Raw genomic sequence first — 27,744 nt, 5'->3', positions numbered from 1 at the left:
AATCTAAACCCTCCAAATGTTAAGAACCGTTAGTCTAACCTCCTCATCTTAGAGATGAAGAGACAAAGAGGCTCCTTCAAGTTTCTGCCACCGCAGACCCAGGACACACGCAGATCTCCTCTGCCTTCAGGTCCAGCGGGTGGTGCTGGCCTGTGGGGCAGGGAGGTCTGGTCTGAGGCCACGGGGGAGGGTGGATCCTGAGGCCTAGAGGGGTGGGAGGAGGCTTTGCCAGTAGGGTTACCAGATAAAACATAAGATGCCTAGTTAAATTTGAATTTCAGATAAATGAATACTCTTATAGTATAAGTATGTCCCAAATGTTACATGGGCCATACTTATACTCAAAAATTATTTGTTGTTTATCTGGAATTCAAATTTAACCTGGCATCCTGGTTTGGGGGGGGTGGGCAGTTGTTATCGTTCACTCAATCTGACAACAGCAGCCTAGCAGGTTTCAGCTAGGAAGCAAACGGTGAAGCACCAGCTGATGGATATTAATAACTCAGGGTGTGGGACTCAGACTACCTCTGACTTCAGTGAAGGCCACCGAGGTCCTGGCGGGCTGATAGGACCTGCTTGGTTCTCTCTGTGGCCTTGGATGCTCTGAGGAGTCCCCAGGCACAACAGATATTCTGTACATGTGTGGCCTCTCAGAAGATGACATCTCACAGGTCTGTGAAGAGTAAAGATCAAATTTATTTAATACAACACCCCTCAGGGGCCCTGCAGCTGTGTCAATGAGGAGGACAAGGGAGGGGGTCTCACTTGGGTGTGCTCACTAGTGCCATCCCACCGGAGAATGGCCGCAGCCCCTCATCCACCCACTCAGGGCACCATCAGAAACATTTGAAGACCTCGGGAGACCATTCCTTTAGCAAGGAATAAATAACAAAAAATTAGTAAGAAAAATAGGCATTTCATTTTTCTAGTAAAAAAAAATATTTGCTGGAGGCAACCATCTTCCTGTCCTTCGGCCTTCAGCATGGTAGAGGAAAAGAAAGAAAGGGAATAGAAAACCAGCTTAAGAACATCTGCGCTTTGTCCAACTTCACTTTCTATTTGGTACATTGCACAGAATGAACCTCATCTTCAAGTTGGCATCTCAAAAGGGTTGCTCCCAAGCAGCTCTGTTTTCCCGTCTGTGGCAGGTGAGGTGGTAGAGGGGACAGGGTGCAGCTGTCTGGTCCATGCTGTGTACTTCCAAGGAACAAGGACTGCCCAGAACCACAGACCCTTGAAGGACCAAAGGCAAAGAGAAAAACTAGCCCCCAAGTCAGGCCATTCGCTAGGAGAGATGGACTACAAAACAGAAACTGGTTTCTGTGTATGAGGGGACTTGGAAAAGTTCTTGATCTCTATACAAGACAAAATATTCAAGTTTCAAAATATCTCAGTGGCCAGTTTACTCTGAACCTCCTGCTGCTTCTCTCCACTCCCGAGGATGCTCCGGCTTGTGGGAGGCGGGCCGTGTGGGAAATTAACCAGCCCCTCTGTTAGCCCTTTATACCCAACATAAATGTAGTTAAGATGGATTTAAGAACTGGTGACTTGGCCTGAGGAATTGCCACGTTCGGTGGGAGCAGGGCAGGTTCATAAATAAGTGCACAAAACTCTTGGAATACAGGAATCATCTGCTCTTCTCAGAATGTGGGTGTCCTCCCAGGGAGGAGCGTGTGCTCTCGGAGTCCTAAGTTCCATCAAGGGAGCCTTCCGTTCTCTGCAGTGACAAGAGACAAGACACACTACGGTCACACCCTTCAGGACTGAAGACTGGCCTGGTGGAAAGATGTGAAAACCTGCACAAAGCACTTCTCAAAGGAACTGCAAAGCACTGCTGTCATCGGAGGACACGCCCCGCCCTGTGGGGCAGCTCCTGCCCACACTCGTTTTTCCCTTCTCTCCACACCTGCTCTGTAGGGCCTGCAGCCTGTACTTCCCCCACAGACACGTTACACATCAGGCTAGCAACCAATTTCATCAAGCACCCACTGTGAACCCAGCACTAGGTCCCATGGGGGCTACATAGGGAAGACTAGAAAAGAGGAAGACTAGGAAAGCTAAGGGACACCTGGTGTCTTGCTCCAGCTCTGCCTCTAACATGAGGTGAACCTAGGTCTGTTTTTATATTTCAAAAATGAAAGACTGAACTCAGATGATCAAACCTAAATGTTTTTAAATTATATGATTCTGCCTTAAAAAGGAATGAAATTCTGATTCATCTCAACATGGATAAACCCTGAAAACATTATGCTAGCTGAAATAAGCTAGACACAAAAGGAACAAGTGATTCCACTTAAATGGGGTACCCAGAAGAGCCAAGTTCATAGAGACAGGAAGTAGAAGGGTGGCTGCCATTTTGGGTGGAAGGGGAAATAGGAAGGTAGGGCTTAATGGGTACAGAGTTTGGGTCTGGGATAATGAAAAGTTCTGTGGATGGATCTGGCAATTGTTGCACAACAATGAGAATGCACTTACTGCCACTGAATTGTACACTGAAAAGTCGTTAAGATGGCAAACTTCATGTTGTGTATATTTTGCCACAATAAAAGTGAAAAATAAATTTTCTTAGATTCCAGATGCCGCCTTGCAGTGTTCTCTAACTGCTCCACAGGGTATTTGTGTCACCTACACACCTATCAGTGACTGGACCCCCGTCTGACCCAGGCACTGTTCTTTCTGCTGAGGATGCAAGAACCTGCCCCCGAGAATTTTATATCCTATCAATTATTGACAAACAATGTTAGCATGAAGTAGAAGGTGGAAGAGGTCCTAACAAACTGCAGAAGGAGTTGAGAGGTGGTGAGAGGACCCTAGCTGGGCAGCGAGGTGGGGTGGATTTTGATGAATGGACGGAGCAAGAGGGCAAGAGTGGAGCATGCTGGGAGATACTGGGCCCTGGGCAGCAGTGAGTCCGGAAGAGCAGGCAGCACCTGCCTGAGTGCCTGACTCTGGGCCCTCTGTGAGCACAGGGCCCCCTGCTGCAGGTGGATCTCAGGGGGAGGCAGGAGTAGAAGTTGTGGGGATTGGCCAAGGTCTTGGGAACGCCATGGCCGGGCTGTCTGTCTCCCTGAGGGTTGGCTGAGATGGAGTCCCTGTTTTATTCTGGTCCTGCCAGAGCTGAGGAGCCTCTCGGAACAGGATGCAGGTCTGTGGGGCCCCAGCCGGAAGGCCAAGGCTCTGCCTTCTGCTTTGCCAGGAGAGACCCAGGCAAGCAGGCCAAGAGAGCTGTGTTGGCCCCTGGGGGCTGGAGGCCCGCCAGCCCTGGCAGCTACCCTCGCTCCACTTCCTCCGCTCAGCTGGAGGTGGCGGGGTGTGTATGTGTGTGTGACCCTGGTGTCCAGCCTTCTGCAGGCCCCAGACCAAGTCCTTCCCCAGACACCTCCGCTCCCCTCTCCAGGGGAAGTGAGTGCTCGGGGAGCTGCTGCAGGACCAGCTCCAGAGATGGGAAAGGCTGGGCCACAGTCATCCAGGCCTTGGGGATTTGGAAGTTAAGGTTAATATGCTCACATCCAAGGCTGTGCTTGCCTGTGTGTAAATCAGAGGCCAGCTGTCAGGCACCAAGAACAGCCAAGAAATTGCCCCACTTCTGGCCAGAACATGGTGTGGACACTCTCAAAGGTCATTTTACTTCTAACACTCCTGGGATCTCTACTTCCTGCTTCTAGAATGTCTCCCCCACCCCCCACCCGCACTTCCAGTGAACCAGATCTGTGCTAGGTGCTGGCTTAATCCTTGCAACAACTAAGAGAGAGGGTTCTATTTCCTCCAATTTACAAATGAGGAAACTAAGGCCCCGAGAGGTTAGGAAATCTGCCTGAAGTGACATGTCTAATAAATAGGTATCAGGGAAAAGTCAAGTTTTAATGTGGGTCTCTGCTTCCTGTCAAAGCTTGGCTTGGGTTGAATCCTGTGCTTTGGGTAAGCAACTGCTACCTTCCCCTCAGGTGACAGGGGCATTTCAGGGCCAAGGGAAGTAAATTCTCCATCCATTCCTTATGCTGCCAGAGTATTTGATGAAAAGAACTTTAAAATAGAGAATCAATTAGCTTTTATATGATAGTTTGCGATCTGCAAAGTACTCTGCACACATGTTTCTCACTTAACCCTTAAGATGGTCTTTAAATAGGTAGACATTACTGTTTTTGTTGCTGTCACCACCGTCTCCATTTTACAGATGGGGAAGCTTAGGCTTGGCTGGAGAGCTGGAACTCATGCCCCAGTCTCTTGATCCCAACTCCAGGGCTGTTCCCATGGCAGTCCAGCTGCCTGCTGGCTCCCGGGAGGGAAGGAGAGGAGTTGTTAACTAGAAATTGCCTTTTGTCAATAAGAAGGCAAGTCCCTTCCAAGATCCTGAGACCCACGCAGGTCCAGATTCATCCCTTTAAGTACGGGGTGTTCTCTTTCACGTTATCTGTCTGCCTGGGCCACAACACGATTTATAAACAAGGCAAAAATGGCAGAGGAAAAATGAAGTCAGAATGTGCCATTGAAGCAAGTCGAACAATACTAAATTAGTATTTGGCTAAGTGGCTATCTCATTGTTAAGATATTTCCTCCAATATGTTTTCAGAAGCAACAGCCATTAAACAACTGGGAATGATCGCCAGGTTTGATTTCAGGAAGGAAATCCCCTCCCATTTCCTTGCTGAGCAATTCAATTAATTTTCTCCTGACCCTCACCAGCTGATGATTAGGGAAACTATACCTGCCTCTTTTATACACAAGACGCATTCCCTTAAAGATTCAAAATGCCTTTCCCAACGGCTGGGAATCCCTGTGCTCCTGCCCAAAGGCCTTATTATTTTGGGGCACAGGACCAGCCACGGGTGAACTCTCAGGAGCATTCTGGAAGCAGACTCCTGGGCCCATGGGCCAGCTGTCTGTCCTAGAGCTCAGAGCCTTTGTCCAGACAGGTCATTTGGATTGAAGAAAAAGTAAATAAGTCAGTCCTGCAGGTCCAGCAGACCTGCCTTGGGTGGACACAGCCATGATTATTGCAGCGGGAGAACATCTCTTTATCTGAGTCCCACAAGGCCCATGGGGCAAAGTTCTCACTTTCCACTCTCGCAACGCCATGATGGCTGGGACGGTGACCTCACTTCTTGGAGGGAGTCTTGTGTTGTGGACTGGCCGGGGAGTCTGGAGACCTAGGATTCTAGTCCTGGCTCTGCTATTAACAAGCTGGGTGACCCTGGTCAAGCTGTCCTGCCAATTCAGGACTCGGTTTTCTCATCTATAAACTGGGCCCCCTTTCCTTCCAATGCAACAGTCTCTGATTTCAGGAGTCTGGGTGGCTTAGGCTAGAAAAAGACATTCACTTCATTCCTCTTTTCCTTAAATTGATAGCCTTCCTCCATAAAAAGAATGTCAGCGGCTTCCTGTCTGTCAAAGGCATAATGAGTTCTCTGTTTTACAAGAATTCAGACTCAGGCAAAACAAAGGAAGCTGGGGGCCCATTGGAAGGGCTACCAGCAATCTTGCTGAAAGTTCTTCCCAGACCTTAAAGAAGCAGTTTGAGAGACAAATCCCTCATTTCTTAAGATGTTAGCTGCCCAGTTAGTTAACTCTTGTGCTGCTGGGTAGCTCATAAAAAGGTTGGGAGTAGGAAGATAGGGGAAAATGGGTCTTTGCAAAACTTGAACTTGGGCCTCTGCACTTCTTTTAAACATTCCCATCTGCCAAGTGGCAGCTTCCTAAATCCTCTGTTTCCTACAGAATGAAACCTCATAATGAGGTGTTCGAGTCTTTCCCAAGCAAGCCCTAACTTACCTTTCCCCTATCACTTGTCACTGGCACCCTCGTCTGCTCCCATTCTGAGCTGCTAGAGATTGCTCCATCCCTCACGCCTCTGCCCCCGATGATCTTTCTACCTGGATGCTGCTGGAACCAGCTCATTCCTCATGGCCCACCCAAATGACCCCTCCTTGGTGAAGAGACCACTAACCAGGCAGAACAAAGCACCTCTGTTCTCTTTCCATGGCTTCTGGCGTAGCTGTTATCCCTTTGCTTTCTCAGCTAAGAAAACTCATCTGATTCCCTCACTGGATCAAAGACCTTGTGTGTCCCCTGCAGCAGAGGGCCTGGTGTGTGAGGGTGACTGTTGGATGCTTCTCTTCTCCAAGTACACCCCCCGAATCTGCCTCACCGCCAAGGACCTAGACTCAGAGGAAATGTGGACTTTGGTCATCTGGAGCTGAGAGCCCTACATTCCCAACCCTGCGGGGGACTTCCAGGCTCTCCCTTCACAAGTGGGCTGAGTCGTAATGATGGAAACAGTAGGAGAGAATTTCAAAACCACAGCTGGCCTAGAAAACCTGGCTAGCCTGATGACCAGGCTAGTCAGAGGAGCCCAGGCTCCTGGTCTAAAGCAGACGAGGCTAGTCCAGGGGTGTCATTGCTGGGGCTGCAGAACCTGGGTGAGTCTGGAAATATTTCACTGTTCGATGGACTGTTTTAAAAAAAATAGTGCATATGAAATGTGTACTTACAGAATATCTGTTTTCCACGAAATCTGCAAAACAAAGGATAACACGGAGGTGAACAACACAAAGAGCACGAGTTAGGCTCCGCCCACGCCCAACATCTCAGGAGCTGAGCAAGTAAAGAGGGAGCGAGGGGGCGCGGTGCAGGAGACGCCAGACCCTCGAGCTTACTGGGTGCCCAGGTTTACGGCTCCTTTGCCCACAGATAGCTTCCCCTGGGCCCTGTAGCTCCATGTGACAAGCACATAAAGTCCCGGGCAGCTAGTTTAACATTTTAAACAGTTGTTTAAAAATTAATAGCACCTGTTAGTTTAGGGAAAACACCTGAAAACTACAGAAAAGTAGAAAGCAGGTAAAAATGATCTCTGGTTCCACTGTTGACTTAAACGTCAACACTTCAGTTGAGGTTCTTTCCAAGTTTTGGCTATTTTAAATAATGCTGCCAATGTCCTCTTTGGGAATAAAGCAATTTCCATATTTCACACTAGTTTGTCTATTCCCAGGAGTGGGATCAACGGAGCAGAAAGTACAAACAAGGCCAACGCCCTTGGCATATACGGTTCAAGTGCTGTCTGAAGGGCAGGGCCTGGGGAGCCTCATCTCAGTCATCCGGAGACCACACAGTCTTCCTGCCAGGGTGCATCCGGGACTGGCTGGACATTGTGAAAATGTCCAGAAGAGAACAGGAGGCATTGCGTCGAAGGTGCGTAAACCCCGCCTGCATTAATTAGAGATGATTTTCACGGCAAGAGGCAAGAGAGGGCTATGATTTGCCTCTTGGACAGCACCAGGCCCCACTAACAGCAGAGTTTCTGAATGGGGAGTGGCCTCCATGTTGGGGCTGATTCCCCAAATAGCCCACTGTGGACATGGCTCCGAAGACACAGAAGCCTGGGGAAGGCCCAAGAGGAGATGAGGGTTTGGGGGTTGGTTGCTCTTCTCAAAGGTGGTGAGAGTCATACCCTGTCCCCACTCCCAAATCCTCAGTCTTACTTGAGAGGCAATTCAAGGGGCCTTGGTGCCGCCCAAGCTCAAGCCCAGTCCCTTTGAATCCTGGGCTGTCTCAGGACCCAACTGTCACAACGGGAGTCACAATCTTCTGTTTCTTTCTCTAATTTAAAAATATCCTGTTTCCACCAGTCCACTTCCCCCTCAAACCCTGTCTTATCACAGCTCCATTGTGCGTCTCCTCTAGAGGGAACAGGGCCAGGAGTTCCTAAGGGGCCCCCTTCTGTCCTGGCTGGGTCAGAGGTAGGCGTCAAAGGCCAAATGGATGAATCAGCCCGACCAAGAAGTTGAGCCATTGTGTAAACTTCCACACATTGAGTAAGGCTGTGGGCAGCACCCCACCCCCAGCCCAAACCTGACCTGGGAGGACCCAAAGGATCCCATGCTTCCCGTTCCTCCAAAGCCCCAAGGGCTCTGGAATCAGACACAAGAGGGCAAGAGCCTCAGGCTGTGTTTCCTAAAGCAACAGGGACACAGAATACTAAAATTCAAGTATGCTGATAATGCTGATGGAGCTCCAAGTTATGCGCACTTGTTTTGTTTCTTTTTGGTACCAGAATCTGGCGGGTAGTATCCATATATATATATATATATATATATTTTTTAAATTTATTTATGTATTTATTTATTGGCTGTGTTGGTTCTTCCTTGCTGCGTGTGGGCTTTTCTCTAGTTGCAGCGAGCAGGGGCTACTCTTTGTTGCGGTGTGTGGGCTTCTCACCGCAGTGGCTTCTCTTGTTGCAGAGCACGGACTCTAGGTGCACAGGCTTCAGTAGTTGCGGCACGTGGGCTCAGTAGTTGTGGCTCACGGGCTTTGTTGCTCCGCGGCATGTGGGATCTTCCTGGACCAGGGCCCAAACCCGTGTCCCCTGCATTGGCAGGTGGATTCTTAACCACTGTGCAACCAAGGAAGCCCCCATATATTTTTTTAATGGAGCAAGTTTTACCGCCTTGCACTCTGAGGTAGGAGATGCCACCCTGGGGGCAGGCTGGCAGTGCCCACTAGGCTAGTTTGCTCTGGGCCTCGCAGGATGGGTGGGGACAGGTCCTCAAGTGCTCTTCTCTCCCTCCCAGAGGGGACATGGCATAGGGCCCCTCTGTTCTTTGGTCCTGTCTCCATGACCAGCCACTCTTGGTATACTGGATTTCTGCTCCCTTAAGAAGTATCCCAGAAGTCTGAATTCCAGGCAAAGAGAAAGCAGAAGAAGGAGGCTGAGTGAGGGAGGTGGGCCCTGCCTGATCCAAAAGACATAGGTTAGTGTCTGGAGCAGGACTTGGCATCTCTCCCCAGAACCACTAGTTGTCAGGTGGGATGTGCCCAGGATACCTCCGAGGTGGGCACAGGGCATCTAGGGAGGAAAACCAGCTCTCGTCTTGGAGGAATGACAGGAAACGAATTCCTCCAAACCGGAGTTTCTTAACACTGGCACTACTGACATTCTGGGCTGGATCATTCTTTGTTATGGGGCTTGTCCTGTGCATTCTAAGATGTTTAGCAGCATCCCTGGCCTCCACCCATTAGATGCAGTAGCACCCCTCCTCCCACCCCAAATTATGACAACCAAAAATGTCTCCAGACATTGTCAAATGTCTCTTGCATTGAGAACCTCTGCTCTAAACTGTGGAAATCTTATCCTAGACCTTAGTTCTTTCATAGGGAAGAACTTGACTGCATTGCTAATTAATTATAATAAACCGCTTTATTCTCCTGCCTTAAAAACTGGGGTAAATATATGTTAATAAGTTATGCTTTGGATGAACTGCAAACCATCTTATAAAGTACTTTCAGGATAAGCTGGAGCACCATAAAACCATCAATCGCTGAATCAGAGTGAAGATACAAACTTCCCTGGCTAGCCAGGAATTCCAGTTCACACAACGCTCAAGCAGGCTGCGTGAAGCTGAGGAGTATGCCACGGATAACCATGAGCTTACTTACAGAGAGGCTCTCGACCCACCTACAATTTAGCTCTTTTAGCTCCTGTCACTAGGAGAGCACTAGAGAACAAGGGGGAGGAAAAGAATCAAACCTTTCCTTGAATTAGTTGGCACCAGTCAGAGGAGGAAGAGGTGGGGTGGGGGGCGCCTTTGACTCCAGGTCAACTCACAACCCAGAGCACCAAGCTATGGACAAACCCTGCAAAGACGCCTCCTCCATCTCAACCAAGAGAGCTCAGCTGAGTAACAGACTATCCTGCGTGAAGTCCAAAACCAGGTGGGTGGGAGTAAATGGGTTCTAGTTAAGGGTTGGGAGAGAAAGGTACCACACTGGGACCTGGTTCACTTTCCTGCAATGCTCACTTCTTAGGATCATCCACATGCCTGCTTACTGAGGAGCACAAAAACAGACTAATTTTCCCGTTTCTGGTAAGCCATATCATTAACCATAACTAGAGCTACTACTGCTGACAAATCCTAACCTCAGGCAAATGAGGGAAAAGGAAACAAGAACTTAAAAAAAACCCAAGTGTTAAGCTTGCAGATCTAAATTATGAGGCAATTATCAGCATTTTCTCCATTCCCCTGAGAAAACTGAAGCTTAGTGAGGGGCAAAATCTCTTTCTCCACCTGTTCTGGCAGTGTCCCCGGGCTTGCTCTGTTTTCTCCTGAGGCTGACTTCAATTTGGTCTCATTCTGATAAAGTCTTCCAAGTTCTGAGAATCCCTCTCCTTCCCTCCCTAACAGGCAGGGAACATGTAGCAAAGAATCATCTGATGGCTGGAAAGTGAAAAAGCTCAAAGATTGAGAGGTTTCCTTGCCTCAGACTGAGTTAATTGCTGGGACAGGAAGATGTTAGCTCAGCAATATGTCAACAAAATAGAATAGTAGCACAGGGAACTCTGCTCAATATTATGTAACAACCTAAATGGGAAAAGAATTTGAAAACTAATAGATATATGTATACGTAAAAAAAAAAAAAAAGCCAAAGTAACTCCAATGGGAAAATAAGCTTTAATATCAAAATTTTCTAGCATGCTACTATATTAGTACTTATATTTTTCTAAAAATGAATATTTCAGGTGTTGGAATAGTTAAGAGTAGGAAACATAATGTCATTTGTGCTTGAGTCACTGTCACAACGTATTAATAATGAACTTAAAGTTTCCAATAGGAGCTTCCCTGGTGGCACAGTGGTTAAGAATCCACCTGCCAATGCAGGGGACACGGGTTCGATCCCTGGTCCGGGAAGATCCCACATGCTGCAGAGCAACTAAGGCGGTGAGCCACAACTACTGAGCCTGTGTGCCACAACTGCTGAGCCCACGTGCCACAAATACTGAAGCCCACACGCCTAGAGCCCATGCTCCACAACCAGAGAAGCCACCACAGTGAGAAGCCCGCATACCGTAACGAAGACTAGCCCCCACTCGCCGCAACTAGAGAAAGCCCGGGCACAGCAATGAAGACCCAACACAGCCAAAAAAAATGATATAAATTTATAAAAGATTAAAAAAAAAAGAAATCTGCCCGCCAATGCAGGGAACAGAGGTTCGAGCCCTGGTCCGGGAAGATCCCACATGCCACGGAGAACCTAAGCCTGTGCGCCACAACTACCGAGCCTGTGCTCTAGAGCCCGCGAGCCACAACTACTGAAGCTCGCGCACCTAGAGCCCGTGCTCCGCAATGAGAGAAGCCACCACAATGAAAAGCCCACGTGCTGCAACGCGGAGTGGCCCCCCTTTGCCCCAACTAGAGAAAGCCCGCGTGCAGCAATGAAGACCCAATGCAGCCAAAAATAAACAAATAAAATAAATGCATAGAAAAAATTTTTTTCCAATAAGTTTTCAACTATGAAAAAATACAGAAGAGCAGATGTGCATGACTGTGGTCAAGACCCAGTGGGAGGTAATGAGTTGGAAGAGATGCCTCCCTCCCTCCTCATTTTATAGAAGCCACCTGTCCACAACAGCCCTTATCCACTCGAGGGCCACGTACGTTCCTGAGGAACACTGACACGTCCACCCCGCAGCAGCTCCACTGAGGCCAAGGGAATTTTACTGGGGGCTTGTGAGGAAACTGACATCTGATGGGAGAGCAGTGGGGGTGGGTCCAAGTCTTATAACCTGATGAGGGCGGAGCCAAGACCAACCCCCAGGTCTCCTACTGAGGGTGTCTTCCATGAGGTTTGCAGTACAGAGAACCACCCAGGCTGGCCTCTGGCTGACACAAATGCAGCAGAAACACGGTAAAATGGCCCCTGAGATCCAGGACTTAACTCAGATTTGAAGGGCAAACGTGGAGTCAAAGGTGGGCAGAGGATTAGGATTGGCGCCAAGGGACCTGGGGAGTGACTCTTAGAAGGGACTGAGTCCCCACCCACCACAGACATGTTCCAGAGCCCGGGTCTGGAGCGACCAAGGCATAGACAAATGACCATCCCTTCCAAACGCCAGGACGCTGAGACTCTGAACGTTACGACTGGAAAGAAACTTAAGATCATTCATTCAACCACCAGATCTGACAGATTAAAACAGCTGAACGTGGGCAAGTTCACAGGGACACAAAGTAGAACGGTTGTCGTTGCCAGGGGCTGGGTCTGGGGAATTATCACTTAATGGGCAAGGAGTATCAGTTTGGAAAGACGAAAAAGTTCTGGAGATGGATGGTGGCGATGATCGTACAACAATGTGATTGTACTTAGTGTTACTGAAACGTACACGTAAAAATGGCTAAAACGGCAAGTGTTATGTGTTGGGTTGGCCAAGAAGTTCGTTTGGGTTTTTCCATGGTACGAAAACCCGAAGGAACTTTTTGGCTAACCCAATATATTTTACTACAGGTTTAAAAAAAAAAAAACAAACGCTGAGCTCAGAGCCTAAAGCCAAGATTGCAAAGACCTGGTGCCTCCCACGGCCTACCAGATCCCCTGACACCCTCTCCAGCCCCGCCTGGGGCTGCTCCTTGGAGGCAGGCCTGCCTGTTGCCCTTTTGCTTATCTAGAGGAGCAGTTTTCCTTTGCATCACTCAGGGGAAAAAGGGGGTCTAAGAGCCAGAACTACGCCCTGTGAGCCATTTCCCAAAATAGCCAGCCCTGAAGTGCTGCTCCTTGGAAGATGATGGGGAACTGAGAAACTAAGGTGGGGAAGCACAAAAACCTAAGAAGGAAAAGGCAGGTAAGACTCAGCCCTGCGGGAGGGTGGGAGGGAGGGAGACGCAGGAGGGAGGGGATGTGGGAACAGATGTATATGTATGACTGATTCACTTTGTTGTAAAGCAGAGACTAATAAAAAAAAAAAAAAAAAAAAAGACTCAGCCCTGCGCTCAGCCTGCTCCCGGACCAGCCCAGAGACCCTCAAAGGGCCTTTTTTTATTGTGGGTCACACCCTCCCCTCAACACACAGACACACAGACACACGCACACACACACACGCACACACGCAGTGTTTCTGGGTTATCTCTGCCGGCCAAGCTGAAGCGATCCCTCCAGGATTGCTGGGGAGTAGGAAAGACCCTACCCCTTCAAACGAGAAGCACAGCAGAACTCAGAGTGGTACAGTCAGAAGGGAACTCGGAGCATCTAGAAAATGGTTCTAATCGTGTGTCCCCAGACCAGCAGCAGCAGCAGCATGTGGGAATTTGTCAGAAATGCAAATTCTCAGCTCACTTAGACCTACTGAATCAGAGGTGGTGCCAGTCTACCTGTATTGTAACCAACCTGGAGAACCCCAGATCCAGATCCGAGCCCATGCCCCTCATTCCACAGAGAAGGTGACCGAGGTCCCGAGAGGCTCCATGACTCACCCAGGCTCACCCAGACCATACCAGGCTGTTACTCTTAACTTCTAAAGTAGACAGAGTTGGATCCTGTAATTAGGCTGATGAAAGTGGAAACCAGTTGGTTCGGCCACACAGGGGAAACATGAGGCTTGTGAAGAGCGCCACTCGGCAGCCAGGCTCCCCGCACTCAGTCCCTGCTCTGCCACCACTGGCCTTGGGACCAGGACACGCTATTTCACCTCTGCCCATTTCCCCAGCTGTAGAGCAGGAATAGTAATAGAGCCTCCATCAGCCCTATGATGGTTCTGAGTGGCTGACAGAGGAAAAAAATGAAAAGGGAAGAGGAATCAACCAAGGTCTGCAGCCTCCTCCCCTTGGGCAGCAGCTGAGTGGGAAACGCTCAAAAACAGGAACTCCCTTGGCTTCCAGGACGCTGGCTTTTGCAGCAGCGATGTGGATTTGGCTATAAGACCCAGGGCTCCCTCTACCTATCTGGCAGGAGCTGGCTGACAGATGAAAGACCAGATTATAGAGAGACCCAAGCCCCAACTGACACCTAATGGCCCAGATAGCACAGTGGGAATGCCCTGGCCTGGGAGTCCGGAGCTGGCTCTAGTCTTGCCCTGGGCCAGGCACTAGGGCTCAAGTTCCTCATGCATTTTTCAGCTAAAATGGATTGAATGCTCACTGTATGGTAGGGGTGATACACTGACTGCGTGCTTCGAGTAAATGGCACCATCTCCCCTGGCGCCATCTCATCCCCTTTTCTCATTTAATCCCATCTCCATTTAACAGATGAAGAAACGGAGTCATCACAGAGCGGTCAGGCCTCTTGGTCAAAGTCGCACAGTTGTTAAGTGCCAGCACCAGGACAGGGGCTCAGATATCCCCGAGCAAAACAGGGCTCTTTACCACCTCAAATCCCTACCGGGTTGGGTTCTATGGTGCCTGTGGTCTGTTCCAGCCTGAGGCCAGCGGGAGCAGTCAGCTTCCAACAGCCGGGGACTGAGGACTCAGGCATCTAGAACCTGAGCCTGGGGACACTGAGAGAACCCACTTGAACAGCTACCCTGAAGCAGAGTAGAAAACCAGAATATGCTACCCCAAAACATGCCACTTTGGCATAAGGGTTATTTTGAGCTAGAGGCAAAGGAGAATCAACGGATGCAGAAGGAAGGCTTCCGGGAGCTTCCTTCACCCCACTCCACCGAGTTACTCTCACTGCTTTTTTCTTGTTAATCTGTCTTTTTCAGGCTAATTTGCAGGGTCCCTAACACAAGTCCTTTGGAATCCACACTGGGCCGTGGCCTTCACCAACTGCATGGGGCCTCCAGGGGTGGCCTCAGGTGGCCACAGCCCCCAGGCCTCCTGTAGCCGGGGTTCCCTGTGGCCTCCACACTTCACCAGCTTCCGTTCCCCAAAACCAAAGGCAGCTCAATGATCAGGAGCATGGAATCCAGCTCTGGGGTGGGCCAGTTCTGGTGTACTAACCCTAACCGTGGGGAACTGTTTTAAGCCCTCTATGCCTCAGTATCCTCATCTGAAAAATGGGATTTACTGTGGAGGATTGAAAGATAATGTAATATAGAGCACTTAGCACAAACAGCAAGTGCTTAATAAACGTGAGTTTTTGCATAACCAAAGCGACTGAAAGCGAACCATCTCAGGGACCACCACGAGGAAAGCAAAGGGGGCATTTTTACACAATTATCCATCAGGACCAACCTTGAACCTGATCTGAGCTTCAGCTTTCTGTTACACTGGAAGAACAGAGGAAGCCTGTTTCTAAATTTGCGTTTTGCTAGCTCTGAATAGACTGAGAATGCAAAATGAGATACTGAAGCCAAGAATTCCCCAGGAAATGTTTTTCAAATTATCATTCTGTCAGTGTCGAGTTTTCCATGGGGCTGAGTTTCTGCTCTACCCATGAAAATACCTCTTTTAAAAAGATTAATTAAGGGGTGATTCCTAGTTCAGATAACAAGTAGGCTCTTCAGGTAAGACAGTGCTTCTCTAATATTGGCAGCATCAGAAATACGTGGGACAAGGACTTCCCTGGTGGCTCAGTGGATAAGACTCCGTGCTCCCGATGCAGGGGGCCCGGGTTCGGTCCCTGGTCAGGGAACGAGATCCCACATGCGTGCCCCAACTAAGAGTCCGGATGCCATAACTAAGGAGCCCGTGTGCTGCAACTAAGGAGCCCACAGGCCGCAACTAAGACCTGGCACAACCAAAATAAATAAATAAATATTTAAAAAAAGAAAAGAAGAGAAATACGTGGGACCTTGTTGGAGTTCAGATTCTGGAGATTCTGACCCTGTGAGTCTGGTTTGGGCCTGAGATCGTTGCTACCTGTCTGTGGACCACAGATGGTGGTCCACAGAATGATGGTGCCATTTACTCGAAGCACGCAGTCAGTGTATCACCCCTACCATACAGTGAGCATTCAATCCATTTTAGCTGAAAAATGCATGAGGAACTTGAGCCCTAGTGCCTGGCCCAGGGCAAGACTAGAGCCAGCTCCGGACTCCCAGGCCAGGGCATTCCCACTGTGCTATCTGGGCCATTAGGTGTCAGTTGGGGCTTGGGTCTCTCTATAATCTGGTCTTTCACCTGGCTACCTTGGGGTAGCCAGGCTTTATCAAAGTTTTCCAGCCTGTTTTAATAATTCCCTTTCAAAGACTCCACTTAAGTAGAGGTTTGTTGTACAAAGCAAGATATCTGCATAGTGACTATTTTCCCCCTGGAATGTTTATGCCCTTTGGGTTGTGACTTATTTTCAGAATTTAAAAGTAGTCTTTGTGTGAAAACAGACTCAGATACAGGGAACAAACTGTTGGTGCCAGAAGGGAGGAGGATGGGGGATGGGCGAAATAGGTGTAGGGAATTAGGAGGTAACAAACCTACAGTTATATAAAAAAATAAGTCATGGGGATATAATATATCACATAAGGTATATGGCTAATAATACTGTGATACCTCTGTATGGGGACAGATGGTTACTAGACTTAATCGTGGTGATCATTTCACAATGTATGCGAACGCCAAACCACTATGTAGAACACTTGAAGTTTACATAATATTGTACATCGACTTGATTTCAATTAAAAAAACAGATAAAAAAATAAAAGTGGTCTTTGTGGATTTCATTTCATGAGAATAGAATAGAACAATTACACAAAAAATGAGATTGCTGGGAGCATCCCCAGTTCCGTGTCTATTCAGTCCCAGGGAATCTCTCCATGAGGAAACAGTGGAAATGGGAAATGAAGTGGGGTCTGGGATGAAATCAAAGGAAGCGGAAGCAGATCCATACACCCTTCCCCAGAGTCGGTGTGCTCAGAGAAAGGCCGAAGCTACTGAGCGTCTTCAAAGCAAAGCACTGACTTTGCCTAAGAGCTTCGGGAGCCCCAGGGCACCAAGGCCTGGGTGAGGAGCAGGTGAGGCCCCTGGCTGGCACCTGAGAACAGGCAGGGCCATGCTGCTTCTCTTGGGGTCAGGAGTGCCCGAACGCTGCTGGGCATCTCATAAGCACACAGGGGTGCCAGGACACGCTCTGGTCCACCTGGCCGTTAGTTGGGTGTGAAGGTATAAGGTTCTGCTTGCCTGGCATGCAGCCGGCACTCAATAAGTGTTCACTGACTAAATAATTAGTACACGTCACCTGTGGCCACTTTTTAAGGGTGGTGGGGAAGAGAGGGTTAACAACTCTGGTACAACTCTGGCACCCTTTCTGGCCGCCTTGGCTCCTTCTTTCCCCTGCCCACTCCCAAGACCCCATGGATGAGTTTGCGGGAAGTGCCCTCCCCCCAACACCCGGCTTGGGGAGCGAGGGGGCCCTCACTCACCGGGGTCAGCTTTCCGGATTTCACTGTACACCGTCTCCGTGCCCTTTGTTCCCAGACCTGGAAAGGGACCAAGCACAGGTCAACAACTGCCTCTGGGCACCAGGTCAGCTCACTGCTGAAGCAGGAAAATGTCAGAGGCTCCCAGGCAAGGCTGTACCCCACTAACCCACCCCACGAGTGCCCATCTCCAGGAGCCCCTGGAATCCCTGTCACTACTGAGCCCGGGCCATTTCCCAGCTTTAGAAGATCATGGTCCCTCCAGCATCACTCTCAGCCTGGAAGTATGAGGCCAACAGGTCGCTGTGGGACCCCTGGACCTAGGGGGCGCAGGTAGGGGTACCCCCAGCACAGACCTGTAGCCTCCAGCTCGGTGGCCCCATCCTTCTTCCTCTGCCACTGTGTCCCTCTGTCCAGCTGCTCTGCCAGCCCCTCCCAGGAGGCTGGGTTAGGGTCTCCCAATCACCCAAGGTCTGGGTTAGAGCCTGGGTATCATCTGTGACTCTAAGGATAAGCTGGGACCCACTTACAACTCTAGACAACTGGGCTGGTTGATTTCAAATGTCATTAAGCCAAGCCTCACTGCAGATTGATTGAATTGGTCCAGGGTGGGCCCTGGTGTTGGTGTTTTTAAGAGCTTCCCAGGGGATTTTAATACGCAGACAGGGTTCAGATCCTCTGGTCTGGACCCTTTCTGAACAGCAGACAAGATGACCCACTTCGGGTGTGGATTACACCCAGAGGAGATTCAGTGGTTTGGGAGACAGAGCCCCTGTACAGCCGTCTGTTTAAGCTGACGTACACACACAGGTTGTGTATACACACACGTACACACACTCATGGTGCGTCTACATGCACTTACACACGACCCTCAGGGGATGGAGCCCGCCACTTCCCTCTCACCTGCACAAAGGACCAGGAAGCCTTATTGTAGAAAGGTGCCTGATGCCGTGTGGCCAGCATTCTCCCTCTATAAATTGGGAAACGGAACCCCAGACTGGGTGATGCTTCCTGCCGCCATGGTCAGTGCCACGTGGATGTCGTTTTCCTCCGTGGCAGATGGCCAGGGCACGTACACGGATTCTAACTACACCAAGATACCCTTGACTCACCAGGCTCCCCTCTCTCACGCCCTGGTCCTGCACACACTCCTCCGCTGTCTGCATGGCCCTTTTGCTTTGCCCCGTTCCTCCTCATCCTCCAAGCCCCAGGACAAGCTTCGCTCCTGCACTTGGGTACACATACCCTCACACACCTACATACTCTCTGACACACTGCCCCCTTCCCTGTGCCCTGGGCAGTTACATGGGCGCCCACGGCACACTGACACGACTTGTCCCCACGAGTGTCTCCCCTGGCGGGCCCCACGCCCTCTAGGGCAGCGCCCGGGTCTTGTGCTCCTCCCGATCCCAGACTTTGCATGGCTGCCTGGGGCACCTGTAAAGGTTGATGGGACAGTGAAGACAACAGTCAACGTCCCTGCGGGCGTCTCTGTCTCAGACTTCCAACCTTCAGGAAGCTCTTGGCATGATCAGCCTGATTCCTGAGGTTTTAGGTCTTAGGATTAAAATCACGGTCATTCATCACACACTAAGTGGTCGTGGTTCCTATGTCATGACCTAAGTGGCAGGAGAAAGCTTGGGTGGCAGTTCAGATAGACAGCTGTACTTGGGGCACCTGGGGTGCCAGGACCTTACAGAAGGCATCGTAGCGACTCCCCCCAGGGCACCAAATAGCAGTTGGTACTCAGCAGAGTGGCTGAGATACCAGGCACCCCCTGTTGGGACACCTGCCTTTCTCTAAGAGGACAGCAGAGATGCCCTCACCACTCTCCACTCTCCATGGCACCAGATCTGAAGGTGTAGGGGGAAGCTCCAGCAACTCCCCAGTCTACTGGGGGTCCTACCGCATCACTAAGGGACTCTTTGCTCAATGTCAGGCATGGGCAAGTCACTCGTTCAACACGGTCCTAACACCTATCGCGTGCTGGGCACTTTGGAAGAGGAAAAGGTGACTGCGGACCTGGCTCCAGCTTTCGGAAGCTCCCGGCTGTGGGGCGGATGGTATGCAAACAATGCTGTGACAAACGCTCTAGGACACTGGGGGCCCTGCCAGCTCATCCTCCTTCACAATGCGAGCTGGGGGCGTTGGGAGGGAATGGAGCGGAGGGAATGGAGGGGAGGGACTGGGCGGCCAAGCCTGGGGCCCTGGACACCCTTGGGAACTCCACCGCCCCCAGGCACATAAGGGGTGGCCGGTAGACCTCTGGTCACCTTGGGGACGCTCTTGACACCCTCTGGACCCAAGGAGCTGCACTCAAGTCCCTTTCACCTCATAACTCTGTGTATCAGCCAGGGCAGCAGGATGGTTTCACTTCTTGGTTGAGTTGCCAGATTTGCAGCTGGCCCAGCAGCTTCCCCCACTGCCCTCCTGGCTCCGCCCGGCCAGGGGGACGGGGTTTGCAGCTCACTGAGAGTGCCCCTCCTCCCGCTGCTCCAAGGCAGCAGCTGCCTGCTAATGACTAAACCAGGCCAGCAGGCTGTTTGTCTCTGCTGTCAGGGATGTTTCCGGATGGGCTTTGTTTTGGCTTCTGTTTTTCTCTGTTAACAGAGAAAGAGATGGCTTCAACGTCATGGGGTTTTCCCAGCAATTAGTCTCAGAGCAAACATGCAGCAAACCGGGATTTAACGAGTTCCTTCCCACCCCTCCTCCACCTCCAAGTGACCACTTGGTCAGCTGCCAGACACGGTTAGAGCTGGACATGGTCCCCATTCCTTCCTCCATCCCATCTGTAGAGGAGGGAGGCCTTGAGGACAGGGAACTGGGTTGGCCAAGACCAGGTCAAGTTGACTCACCACTGGCCTCGAACCCACAAAGTCTTGCCCTCACCTAGTAATGCCCCACTCCCCACCCGTGAGAAAACAGGGGGACAGCATCCTGGGCCAGGCCGCTCTCCCCAACTGTCCCTCAGCTGCCAAGGAGGCTGGGTCCAGAAAACAACTTGAATCCTCTAGAAACTCTCCATTTCCATCCAAGTGACTTTCAGTCCAGCCCTGCCGAGGCCCCTGCAGCCCACTCAGCACCTTTGTGCAAACTGGGGAAAGGTGACCCGGCTGGTTACAACCCTGCAGGTACAGAGCTTGGCAAAGGAAAACACCCCTGCTTCGCCCGGTCCCAGGGGTTCTCTTTTCCCTTCAACCGCTCCCCACCTTCAGCAAGAAAAAGAAAACCAGACGCTGCTAACGTGGAAACATCCCCAAAGGAATGGAAAACGGATGCTTTTCCAAGGACAAAACCTTGCTTCCTTCTTCCTGCTTCAGTTTCCTTCAATCCAAAGCCTTCCAAGCCTCACGTACAGCCCTCATAACTCCACCTCGCCCGGGGCCCAGCCGGCAGCAGGGTAAGGGTGGGGCCTGGCCCTCTGGGACAGGTATCAGAACCGTGAGGCCAGAACCCAGGGCAATCGCTCTCTGCTTGAGCACAGTGGGGCATGGAGGACAGCGGGGTTTCCCACACACCTTCAGCCCCGCCCTCTTGTGGTGGCTCCCAGTTCCTTCCAAGTCTGAAGCCCCCTTAGGAGGAAGTAAGCTGTTACCCGTGGGACGGCACCCACGATGCATGGTGACGGAGGGGCTCAGGCTGGATCAGGGAAGGCTGGCGAGGACCGCCCTAAAGTCCCGTCGGCCAGAGCCCACCCACACTTGGTTCTGAGCACCAAGACCCCTGCGCTGTCTCCTCCTGGGCTCTCAAATTTAACCCAACCGAACCAGGCTCCCCATGAGCCTGTGCCTCCCAATCGCAGGCATCACGACCATCCATGCGGTTGTTCGGTCGAGAAACATGTAGTCATTCTGTCTCTCCCATCCTGGCCACGAATTTTTCATCCAGTACTGCGGTCTGTCTGTAACACATATCCAGGATCTATCCACTGCCAGCACTTTGGCACCATCCTCATCCCCTCTTGCCTGGTTTCCATTTTTGTTCCCTTTAATCCATCCTCCACATCAGCCACAAGGATCGTTTTTAAAAGAAGGAAGTTGGAACTTGTCACTTCACTGCCTAAAGGCTTCCAAAGGCTCCCAGTCCACTGAGACTAGAACAAAAAGAGAACCCCAGCAGCCCTGCAGTCCCTGGGCCCCGCCTGGTCCTCCCAGCTTCATCTGCCTCCACTTCCTCTCACCCTCTCTGCAGACATTTAAGGACCAGAAAGAGTCATTTAAGGATCCTTTAAGGTCTCCTTTCAGGTCTTTAAATGAGTCAAGCTCTAGGCCACCACCCACTGTCCTGCCACCCCTCACACAGGCCTTCTGGGACCACCCAGCCAGAAAAGGCATCACCTTTCAGGCCTTCCACCACACCCCACTCTTCCTGCAAGCTCTGACTCATCGGTTCCTTGTTTTCCTGACTCCCTCAGGGGCTACACCTCCACGAGAAGGGGACCACATATGTACCTTTGCTGCTTGCACTGGGGCTGGTCCATCATGGGCCCATCATTTGCTAACCCAACAAGCAAATCACTTTACCGTGAAGTAAAGACAAAGAGAACTTCAGGCCGGCCGTGGCCCCCACACCTGCCCCGTCCAGTCTAGACTTGGAACTGGGACGCCCTGTGTAGTGGTGCAGATCAGGCAGTACCAACTGCAGGGGCCATGCTGACTGCAGACTATGGGCATGGTGGCCCTGTTGTGCAGCACCCAGCCCCAGGGGGCTACAGGGGACAGCCCTGCCTGGAAGGTTCCATGGACATATCTGTGGACATGGTACCTGGAACCGTGCTAAGCAAGGGAAGAAGGAAGGAACCCCAAACTCCTTCCAGATCATGGAGCAAGAGGTGACAAGAGAATGCCATCACCACGTGGCTCTGGCTTAGGCTATACAGGCATGTTCTGCAAAGCAGCCCCGGGCCTGCAAGGCTGAGTGGACGCAGCTTGGCCTCAGCCTCAGCAGGAAGGGGGATGCACAGCAACAGCCCTAACGAGCTTCCCAGCAGGGCAGGAAGGCTCGGGTGGCTGCTTCCTTTGTGTGGCAGCCTCTGGGGGAGCTAAGGAGGTTTAGGAGGATGTGCTTGTTTTTTTTTGGCGGTGCCCGAAGCAGCTGAGATTGACGTTCTAGTGCTTGCTGTGGACTGACCCACCCTGAGTCAGTCTCCCCAGTGCAGGACCAGAGCTAGGGGCCTTCTCCAGGGCAGCGTGCCCAAGAGAACCACACATAAAAACAAAGCCTGAAGCATAATGATGGTGCCACTGTTTACATGCAGAGGGAGTCTGTGCTTTCAAAAGCCTTTACCCAATTGTCCCTTTAAATAGCCAAGCCCTTTCATCCCCTTGCACATTTCATTTATACAAGCTCAGTCTGCAAGCAACTTTTTAAGGAAGGTGCTGGATTGGGGCAAGGGGGCTACCTCTGGAAGGATGCCCAAACACCCAGGAGTGAGGCTGCCTGCTAAGAGTCTCTCAACAGACCCATTTCTTAGCACTTAGTAATTGCTCAATAAAACACAGCCATCATTAGTAGTATGATAAATAATAATTAATGAAATTTTACACCTCCAAACCTGGGTGGGTGTCACTGCTCCTGCCTTGGGCATGTCCAGCCCGTCTGTCTGCTGACCACCTCCCTTCTGAGAGACGAGGGTGACTAGATTCTTGTCTGGGGGCCACAGCACAGCCCACCCTGGCATCTACACCCAAGCAGACAGTAAAACGTGGGGAATCCCTTGAGTGATGGTGTTACCTCTGTGAGGCTCAGGGGCGGTCACTTCCACTTCAGTGTACTCCACGTCCAAGGTCAGAGGCTCTGCTCGAAAGAACCACAGCAGCCTGCGGTTAGACAGAGTCTCCTTGGTGGGGGGAGGTCTCAGACCACAGTAGAGGTTTCTATTCAAGTGATCGAAGAAGTCTGTATTTTAACAGGGAAGCTGGATGCAGGCTTAACTCCATTCTAAGTGGGCGAGAAAACTCAGGCTGGGAGAGGTAATGAGGAGGCCTGCACTCCGGGATGTGGAAGGACCCTCCGGCTCAGGTCCCGTTGTTACCACAATTTGAGGACTTGTAAAGCTCATTAGATACAGAAAACAGCCGGCATCGGCCACAGCAGTTAACTATAGGAGCCCTCTCCATGGCCACAGGCACAGAACGCTTTCTCCAAGATGGAAAGGATCTCAGGAAATGGGGAATGGGGTCCCCAGCCTCAAACTGCTTTGAGAGTATGAGGCATATGCATAGGAAATCAAGTTACACCCAGAATGGAACTTCCTGATTCAGAATGGGCTACTAAATAAGTCAGGAGGATCTCCCATCTCTTGGCTAGTAGAGGCACAGGTGTTTTTTAATATAGCATTACTGCAAATCATCATGTTGTTTACTTTAAACTTACACAATGTTATATGTCAAGTATATCTCAATAAAGCTGGCAAAGAAAGTGTTAAGAGGCTGGGGTGGGAAGAAGTGCGCACGGTACTTTAAAGGTAGTGGAAGTGTTCTTTTTTTTTTAAAGGATGGTGGGTATGCAGTTATTTATTGAATTGCTATTGTTTATATTTTATACATAACTTATAAATATTATTTTGTATCTACTAAATGTTTAATAAAAAAGAAAAATACACTATAAAAAATAAAATAAAATAGCACTGCTGCTTATTTTTAAGACAAGTAACAAGAGACACTAGACAGCATCTTTGGAGAAAGCAATAGCCATCTCCATTTAAGAGAGATGAGGAAATATCCACAGGTCTTAACAGCTTTTGTTCTTTTCCTAGGTGTCTTTTATATAAAAGCAAAGGTTTCTCATTTTTAAAAAGTTAGATAGATAATTACCTTTATTTTCATTTAATGGCTTCATTGCATGGTTTCCAACATCTTCATTGTAACCTAGTTGAAAAATAACAGGATGAGTGACAATGGAATTCCTAGTTTTCTATATAAATTTTAGAAAACTCAGTGTCACTAACAAAAGGAGACAAGCCCAAATTCTTCAGTGTAGTTGGCAATCAGCAGTGTATCTGGGGTCCGAATACCCACCTGGTGGCCCTGGGCCCCATCCAACCCACTGCCTGGTCTCTTTCTAAAACTGGTATGATGCCCACCATCGCATGGGAGGGACACGGCTATTTATGAGTTGTTCAAAATTCAGAATTGTTCACTAGAAGCAAGCTCAGAAGAAATTAAGCTTAATTCTAGAAGGGGCGAGCCAGTGACCACAAACATGAAGGATACTAGTGGACCAGTATCCTTCAGCTGGAGAATTGGATCCATGAGAACATGGTTTAAAGATATTGCAATATCTCCAGGCTGACACCTGGACAGGAGCAAAAATTTGTTGATCTTTTTTATCAAGTTGTTCTTTATTAAAAAGAATTCTCACAAGTGTTACAAATGCTACTCCTGAAGAACACGTGGTTTTCCATTCCATTCCATTACGTATTTACAAATTACTATTGTGATTACTAACATACATTTATAAACTGAAATAATCCATGCAGAGAAAATATAATAAGAATTGGAGTATTTCTTGCACTTTGGAAATTTGGGAGGAAATTCTATTTTAATATAAGTCTTTATCAGCATTTAATTTAGAATATCATATCTTTGTTCTTATGTATAAATACAAATTACCAACAGAACCCACTTTATACCACAAAGAGGTATTTTCTCTATAGCACTGGATTACTTTTTGCTAAATATTCACCAAACTCTTCCGAATGTAGTTTCTTCAATGACATATTTGCTCTTTTCTCTTTATTGGCACATTACTCTTATTACGACAAATGTTTTATTTTACTTTTTAAAAAGTTTATGATTCAGTACTATAGGAATTGCTCATTTCTCAAAAGATTTCTCAGGAGTGCCCTGTAAAAGGTGTATTCTAAAAAGTTTTTATTTTGTGCGATGCTGTTACAGAATTAGAAAAGAACATCAGGGGACTTCCCTGGTGGCGCAGTGGTTAGGAATCCGCCTGCCAATGCAGAGGACACAGGTTCGAGCCCTGGTCCGGGAAGATCCCACATGTTGTGGAGTAACTAAGCCCGTGTGCCACAACTACTGAGACTGTGTTCAAGAGGCTGCAAGTCACAACTACTGAGCCCGCGTGCCACAACTACTGAAGCCCGCGTGCCTAGAGCCCATGCTCCGCAAAAAGAGAAGCCACCGCAGTGAGAAGCCCGCGCACCACAATGAAGAGTAGCCCCCGCTCGCCACAACTAGAGAAAGCCCGTGCACAGTAACAAAGACCCAATGCAGACAAAAATAAATCATAAATAAATAAATTTTTAAAAAAAGAGAAAAGAACATCAGTGTTTAATTCCCAAAACTGTCTGGGACAGAACTTTTTGTGTGATGTAATCATGGCCCCCTCTGGGAAACAGACAACACCCCTGCTAAAAGGTGTGAACAATTTTCTCACAGACCTAATGGGATTAAGAACACCCGGGATTGGCTCCCCACCCTATTGATCTGACTCTCAAGCTGTGATAAACCTCACAACCAGGTATTCCTTTATTGCACCACTCTTTTTTTTTTTTTTTTTTTTTAATGCCTCTACCAACAGTGAGATCTTTAAATTGGTTTCCCGCTGGGGCAAGTTTGAAATGAGACTGCCTTGTGTTTGCAATAAATAATTCCACCTGAGAAGATGTTTTACCAATGCCTTCATTTGATAGCTGGTCTCTCTCTTACAAATGAAGAATGATTTCACTTGCACAGCGTCCAGTGTGTGAAGAGAACCCACGTGGGTGTCCACAGCATTATAATTATTCTCCACCTTTCATTCCTTGGGATATTTAGAAGGTGGTGAAATTAGAGCACAATGGTCTGCCTTTCTTCTTAAGCTTTTGTTTTGCTTGTTAGCTCACCACCCAATGACTGATTAGATTAAGTGGCCCAGCTTGAAGCCAGAGTTTCCCTTCCAACCTCACCCCACCGCCCATAGATTCTGCTTCTCAGAGGGACAGGAGAGTGTAGAGCAAGTTGGGAAAAACTCTTAACAACTGTACAAAACCATGACGGTACCATAATGTCTGTTGGCTTCAGTGTTGGGATCTGACAATGTCTTCTCATTGTTGGAGTTCAGAAGTGGTGCTGCTGGCCTTAAATTGAAATTTAAAAAGGAAAAAGAAATAACATTTTTTTGGCTCTAACTCCAAACCAACAAAATAATCAAGGAAAGAGCATGAGAAAACCAGGAAGAGTTTTCTGAAGTGAAGAAAGTTTTACTCTCATTTGGAACTAATGCTTTCTTCAGCTCTATGATTATTTGACAAAAACCTTTTTGCTGTTGAAATAAGTGTCCGGGCCAAAGGGCGCACAAACATGAGGAGTCCTTTATGAGGCGAATCCCATGTCTGGAGGGGATTCCTCAACCTGTGCTATTGTTTCTTTCAGGAACAGAACGATAGTTTCCATGCTTTGGGATTTTAGATCTCAAGAACAGTAAAAATAGTACAACCATTTTTAAGGCAACTCTATTTTGCCAAGTAAGTAAAAAATTTTTAAATTCCATCTACCATTATAATTTCATAAGGAAAAGTGTAGACAGGACATGACCTCAGAATAAAGCCATTCCTTCCCATGAAGGACAGTTGGCAATCTTCCACTGAGACACAGACACACCCACATAAACACCACACACACACCACACACACACACACACCCCTACACCGCTCACACCCAAGGTCCTAATTTTTCTGAGTTTGCCAAGAACCACTGAAAACTTCCTAACGACAGGAATCTCTCCAGACAAGTCTATCCACACCCATAGGACAGCCACCCCTCTTCCAAGTACACTGACCTGGACATCTCCACCGGCATCTGCTTGGCTTTGAAAGACAAAGAAAAGAACCAAAGTCAGTATAAAGAACGCATAACCATATCAGACAGGAACACTCATTTCAACCATATTTGACTTGTTTGAAGATTGAAAACCCATAAAAAGAGAGAACAGAAAGCCAAATATATTTGCACTTTTTAAAAAAGGAAAATAAACGAAGCAGGTCTTCTCTTGGTCTTATACCAAGAGATTTCACATCATGTTCCCTGAAATTTGACATTTCGACTGTTGTAGCCAGAAGCAACTTCCCTTCATGGAATGTGACGGAGAGGAAGACAACAGCACAGGAACCAGATGAGCCAGATGAACGGGCAACTATCTCTTTGCTTCAAGACCATCTCCAAAAGTAAAGGCTTAATCAATCCCCAGGCTTTTAATTCCAAACTGGCCTGAGGCCAAGGCCAGACTCAGCCTTAGGACTGTTTTCCCAGGGGGGCTGCCCCTTTCCTGCTTTAGGAAAAAGCCCTCCTCATCCCATCTGTCTCCTTCCATCCCAGGCAGCAGCACCAACAGGGATAAGCAACCCGCCTTATCCCCAAAAAATTTTTGCAGACTTTACCGTCGCTGTGCCCTTTTGCTTGCATCTTGCTTAACTAACTCTGATTCCTGAGTGTCCATGAGTAATCCTGGCTTCCCTCCACACATGGATAACCCCGAGCACAGGGTAGAAATCGTGGCACAACCAGAAGATTAACTGGGAGGCATTCAGCGTGTGTGGGTGTCTCCACTCATGCCCAACTCTACCAACTGTAGGACTAGATGTCGCCAAATCCACACGAAGTGCTGCTTCTGACCACATGTAGATGCAACTTCCCCCCAAATTCATCTTTTCTGGGGAGCCCAACGAAGAAAGCAATTGCTTTCACTTT

The 27,744-nt window shown here is 49.1% G+C and overlaps 1 protein-coding gene across 2 annotated transcripts in view; it reads right to left on the bottom strand.

Moving 5' to 3' along the window:
• Positions 1-676: 676 nt before the first annotated feature.
• The window catches only part of PECAM1 (platelet and endothelial cell adhesion molecule 1), a 53,770-nt gene continuing 26,702 nt past the window's right edge, over positions 677-27,744 (bottom strand). For both annotated transcript variants that reach the window (XM_081219728.1, XM_081219727.1), the window contains 7 exons: positions 26,837-26,864; positions 26,059-26,135; positions 23,869-23,922; positions 22,787-22,849; positions 17,057-17,113; positions 6,489-6,511; positions 677-1,717 (listed from right to left, as the gene is read on the bottom strand). In XM_081219728.1, the coding sequence (XP_081075854.1) occupies positions 1,688-1,717; positions 6,489-6,511; positions 17,057-17,113; positions 22,787-22,849; positions 23,869-23,922; positions 26,059-26,135; positions 26,837-26,864 (332 nt within the window). In that variant the 3' untranslated portion in view covers positions 677-1,687. The remainder of the gene's footprint in view (positions 1,718-6,488; positions 6,512-17,056; positions 17,114-22,786; positions 22,850-23,868; positions 23,923-26,058; positions 26,136-26,836; positions 26,865-27,744) is intronic.

The sequence above is a fragment of the Mesoplodon bidens genome (assembly GCF_964165515.1).
Source record: "Mesoplodon bidens genome assembly, chromosome: 19".
Classification (NCBI taxonomy): domain Eukaryota; kingdom Metazoa; phylum Chordata; class Mammalia; order Artiodactyla; family Ziphiidae; genus Mesoplodon; species Mesoplodon bidens.
Note: the sequence above shows the minus strand (reverse complement) of the source record. Positions and strands in the feature narration are given on the sequence as shown.